The 5,641-nt window shown below is 43.6% G+C and overlaps 1 protein-coding gene across 1 annotated transcript; it reads right to left on the bottom strand.

Annotated features, from left to right (window-relative positions):
• Nucleotides 1-873: 873 nt before the first annotated feature.
• Nucleotides 874-5,310, bottom strand: PPP1R3C (protein phosphatase 1 regulatory subunit 3C). Its single transcript, XM_036265347.1, has 2 exons — nucleotides 5,208-5,310; nucleotides 874-2,994 (listed from the first exon to the last, which is right to left on the bottom strand). Exons 1-2 carry the CDS (start codon nucleotides 5,219-5,221, stop codon nucleotides 2,055-2,057), a joined length of 954 nt encoding a protein of 317 aa, XP_036121240.1. The 5' UTR covers nucleotides 5,222-5,310; the 3' UTR covers nucleotides 874-2,054.
• Nucleotides 5,311-5,641: the final 331 nt, after the last annotated feature.

Here is a 5,641-nt window from a genome sequence, read left to right as displayed (position 1 = left end):
AAAATCAATACAGAAAAAATATTTTAAAAAGAGAGAGAATAAACCTCATTTAAAAAAAAGAAAAGTCAGCACAGATAGTGACAGTCAGGGAGACAGTCGCAGCAGCTCAAGTCATTGCCCCTGGACCTCAACCCCAAAGATCAGGTAGTGGGGAATCACCCACAACAAGACTGGGGCTATGTGAATACCCTCAGGTGACCAAGCTAACCTCGCTCAGTTGTTTTTAAACAAAACAGGAGAGTCTCCTCAGGTTTCTTACTTAACTATGACTCTGACAAAGAAAACATACTTAGATCTTATATCAAACACTTTTATTCGTGAAGTGAGAAACTCACTAAAGATAGCTATAGGAGAGTGAAATATTTAAAGTAGAGAAATTGTGGGTGCTAACGAAACTTCAAATACAGTCACAACAGAGTATTCCAATAGCACTTTTTCGGCATGGCAGATCACACATGTTAAAAGTAACTTTGTCCTGGCCAGTGTGGTTCAGTCGGTTGGGCATTGCCCCATGCACCAAAAGTTGATTCCCAGTCAGGGCACATGCCCAGGTTGTGGGCTTGATCCCTGGTAGGGGGTGTGCAGGAGGTAGCTGATTGATGTTTTGCTCTCACATGGATGTTTTTCTCTCTCCCTCTCCCTTTCTCTCTCTCTCTCAAAATCAATTTTAAAAAAATCTTTAAAAACAACAACAAAAAAGTAACTGCATTCTCTGAACACCTCACAATAGACATGCACAAATGTTAAAAGCAAGCACTCAGGGACTACTGTCCTTGAGATCTTACAGAATGGATTTATGCATACTGCAAAACAAATATATTACAACACATCCAAAACAATTCACAATCACTTAAAAAAAAAAAATTTTGACCTCAAAGAAATTGGTAGAAAGTCTTAAAACAACAAGACGAAGATAGGCAAGAAAAAGACTACTATTATGTGCAAGGTACTGGATTCTTGAATTGAGAATCAGTGTCAGTCCTCACTTCCAACATCACATCGAAAAAGTGTGGTGGAAACATAGGTCACCTTCAATATGAAGGATGTGAGTTGTACACGCTGACAACATTCTTGAAGACACAACAGCATTGCAGGAGGAATGCCAGTATACAGAGCGGACCTTCTTATGAGGTGAAACACTCATGAGTTATCAGATGACCCTTCAGATATTTGGGCTAAGCAACTACAATATTCTGGTTTAATCAAGGCACTTGCAAAGAGCTATCATTGACATGACAGAGTCACTAAAAGTTGTTAGCCATTGGCGATGGCATGGTTTTTTGGTTAAGCAGCACTCTCTATTGAGAACCCAAGTATGATGCCTTGATCACAAACAAGGTCACTTATAACTTTATGACCGCAAAGCCAGATTTGCTTAAACTTTCCCCAAATTGTGGTTTTTGATAAATCACGTCTGAACAGAAAGGCTTCACTTAAAATCTTGATTCTCCAGAGTTATCATTCACCTTTCCTCAATACCACCCAACATCCCTAAAGTTTGTTTGCTTTTTCTCCACAAGAACACATAGAATGGATCTTTTTCTCCCTTCTGCAGATTACTTCTCCAGGAGAGAACTGTCAAACCAACTGAAAAACACAAAATAACCTTTCATTTCTCACCAACAGTTAAGTAACAGACCTCCCACTCCTACTCTGACATCAGCTACAGAGCCCTTTGTGAACTCTCCCCAGACATTCCTCACACCATTAGCACAGCTTTCCTTCACCATCAACTGTCCTTCTTCAGCCTTCCCTTGCCCAACGTGAAAGTTAGTGAATTGAGAGGGAAGGAGAAATGGCATTGAAAAAGCATTACTTTGATAAAAATGGGTTCTAGGCTGTTACTTGATCCTCCACAGCAAAATTGGGCAGCATCATCCATATGGACCCCAACACTAAATTCTCAAGTAGCTATCTTTTTTTAGCCAGGTCTCAAAAGCTCAAACCTAAACCTACTGAAGGAAAGTATCTAAGTCTCCCTAATATTGAGCATTATAGACCCAGAAGTACATGGGAAATAGGGCAGGTCAAGACCATATACTAGGTTGCTTAATTCATCGATAAGAGGCCAAGTTCTCCATTCTCCCCCAGCTCTGCCATTCTGGGAAAAGTCCGCTGGCCAGCCTTGGGCTGCCAAAGATTGTTGACTCTAACTCAGTCTTGGGGGGCACTTGTTGGAATGCACAGTTCTGGGATGCCATCTGTGTCTGAACACCATCAGGTTTCCATTGCACATGAACAATTCTGTAATTCTGACCCTCGTTGTTGTCCCAGAAGACCTGCCCGTTGGCATGGTAAGAAATGCAGAACTCAATTTTTTCCTCAGTTGGAATGACAGAGGGTAAGTCAATGGCAAACGAGAAGGTGTCACTATCTGAGCCACCATACACATTTTTCATGTAGACACAGTCCACATTGGTATAGTTTTTCCAAGTATCAAAAGTAATACGGATCTGAACCTTCTTCTCGAAGCTCACATTTTTCACCTTCACAGTCCCAGTCACTGTTCGCTCTTGAAGAGAGCAGTTCTCCAGACACACAAAGTTCTTCTGAAAGTGGCTCCGAAAACTTAAGTAGTCGGTTGAAGGCTGAGGGAAGTCTAAAATCAAGTTTTTCTCCTCATGGAGTTTTAAGCCAGAGGACAGATCATTCAGGTCCAAGAGATCAAACTGGAGATCCCATGCTGGTTCTTCTGGGAAGTCAGAGAAGACATGGATGGCGGTGAGGGAGAGGCCCTTGGAATCTGCGAACACAACCCGTTTCTTGGCTTGGTTGTGTGAACTCTTCCATTCATTCTGTGACTTGGCTTCCTGTTTTATATTGAGACACGGTTTCAGAGGCTTTAATTTGTTGACAAAATTTCTCCGTTGGAAGTCGTCGTAAGGGCCCAGGAAACTCTTCAGAGGTGGTGAATGAGCTAAGCAGAGTCTCATGGCCACATCCACTGGCATGACTGAGCTTGTCAAAGGCCGTGGATCTAAAACCTGGATCATTCTGGAATGTAAGAAGAAGAAAGGCAGTTATCACCTGGATCTGGAATATTCTTCCCCTGGTCCCAAATATACACATACTGTTCTTGTATTGGCTAAATTATTGCCTATACAGTAAGTATCAGGGAATCACCTGTAATAAAACAGTATTATGATCAGACCTGCATTCTATTTTTGGTTTTACCCTTCAATGGCCACAAAGCTATGGGTTAAATGCTTAAAACCCTGGGGTGGGGGGTGGGGGAGCAGGGGTTGCTCTCAGTTTCCCCATCTGAGAAATAAAAGGGTCTGATGGAATAATTTTTAATACAGCTCTAAAAACCATTGACTCTGTTCTGGATCCATGCTTCTCAAACCTGTCTGGTCACAATGGCCTAGGGAGTTGGTTTTCTTTCTTTCTCTTTAATGTAGCTTCCTGGAACTTAGAATCTGAGGTAGAACCTCTGGGTTTGGGGACAAGCAGTTACATATGTTCTTAAAGCTTCCGGTGAGGCTAATGACCAGGCAGGTTCTGAAACCATACGACTCTGCGCTCCCTCTGGCTGCTTTCTTGGTTTTGCTACTGAATTGATTACACATCTCTAAAAGGTAACATGCTTGGAAAGAAAAAAATAGCAATAAAAATTCTCAGGGAACAGTTTTGAGAGTGAGAACATGGAAAGAGTGAAGTCAGAAAATTATCTCTGCTCTTTGATTATCATGTCCTTCCTCATAACTGACTGACACACAACCCAGCAAGGTACACACTTAAAAACTTTATGTAACCTGTTTCATGTAGAAAGACATCCATGAAAAGTTCACATTTAAGTGGAAAAAAATTATTACTTGAAAAATGAACTACTTTAATATACATTATGTATGTGAACTTAAAAATATCAAAAAAACGTAATAGGAAATACATCAAAAAGTTAATAATCACTGGGTAATAGGATTGTAGGTGATCCATTTTTGTCTCTGTACTTTTTTTTTGGCATTTTCTAATGTTTGGACAATAAATATTTATAACTAGAAAAGTAATAAAGCTATTTTAATTTTTAAACAAAACTATGCTCAACAGTATTAAATTAAGACATGCCCATCAAGAAGGATTTTTTTCCTGGCCCTTAGCCCTCAGTACATGTTGCCAAGTTTATGGATGTTCCTTCCCTATCCTAGCCTTACAGATAAGAGATGTGTGTATACTGTACATAACATTTCTTAGTAACTCTTCACAGCAGCTCTAAGCACATAAGCAAATGGTCATTATCACAAAAAGGATAGTAAAAGAACATTCAGAGCCCTGGCCAGTTTGGCTCAGTGGTTAGAGCGTCGGCAGGCTGACAAAAGGGTCAAGTGTTCAATTCCCTGTCAAGGGCACGCTGGGTCGCAGGTTCAGTCCCGACCCTGATCTGAGTCTAGTGGGAGGCAACAAATCGATATGTCTCTCTCATATTATTTTTTCTCTCCATTATTGATTCTCTCTCTTCCTCCCTCCCTTCCACGCTATCTAAAAATGGAGAATATCTTCAGGTGAAGATTAACAACAACAAAACATTCAAAGAATTTACTTTATTAGTACTGGAATTTTTCTGGAAGACCTACAAACTTAGAACAAACAAAAATTCTAAAGCTATATTTGTGGGTCTAATAATAGTTAACAGGCAGGGTTTTTAGAGGGGTCTGCCAAATTACGCCTGAGGAAGCCATTTAGAGTAGTTTTGTGGGTTTGTTTTGTATTATCTACTTTTTGCACTTATAGAAAGATAGTTTTAGAATTTAGTGACTTCCCTGAAATTTTAAATCCTGGCCAAGAGTTCAAAAATCATCATTTGCTCAAACCCGGCCACTGAGTTTGCTAGGGCACACCGTGGGAAGAGGGGAGGAGGACGAGTGAATGCAGACATCCTTCAGCAGTTTTCTCCCTATGCTAAACTACCCAAGGTACGGGTCCTTGGGGCCTTGGAGAAAGGACTGAGACATAACAGTTGGAATCCATAAGGGAGTCAGCACTCCTTAAGACAGCTTCTGGTTTAAGATGCGGGTTACCAAAATCAGCTCTGCCTAAGAAGCACCGAACATATTTCCACACCTCCCAGGCCTCCCCATGCTAGATTCAACTCAGCAGTCAGTCTACGTGGCCTCCGATGGGGTCTGCATTTGCAGAGGGCAGAAGGGAAACGCAGCCCCATCTCCCCGCAGCTGCACGCACCCCTCGGCTGGCTCCCGCAGAGTACCTACCTGGTGCAGCTCATTAGGCAGAGGGGCGGCGACGGGCCGAGAGAGCCGGCACTGGCTGCCTGCGCAAGTTCGCACTCCGCTCCCAGCTGTCCCCGCTGGGCGGTGGCTGCCGCGGATTGCGGGTGCGGAGCCCCGGAGGCCCCTTATCTGCTCCTGACCACGTGATCTGATCTCTCGACCAACCAGCGCCCAGCTGGGGCACGAGCCCTCTCCCGGAGTACGTGACTGCCGTGGTGCTGTACTCGCAGGGTGCGGCGGGCAGGGTGCGGGGGCGCGCGGGGACTGCCCCACCGCTGGACGGAGCGCGCTCGGCGACGGGGCGACGGGGCTGCACTGCGCCGCACTAGCGGGTGTTGGCCAAGGGAGAAAGCCACAAACCTCTCCCAGGCGGGGCGCCGGCTCAGCCCTGCTGCTGAGAAGGAAATGCCTTGAGA

This window comes from Molossus molossus, unplaced genomic scaffold (assembly GCF_014108415.1).
Source record: "Molossus molossus isolate mMolMol1 unplaced genomic scaffold, mMolMol1.p scaffold_m16_p_17, whole genome shotgun sequence".
NCBI lineage: Eukaryota > Metazoa > Chordata > Mammalia > Chiroptera > Molossidae > Molossus > Molossus molossus.
Note: the sequence above shows the minus strand (reverse complement) of the source record. Positions and strands in the feature narration are given on the sequence as shown.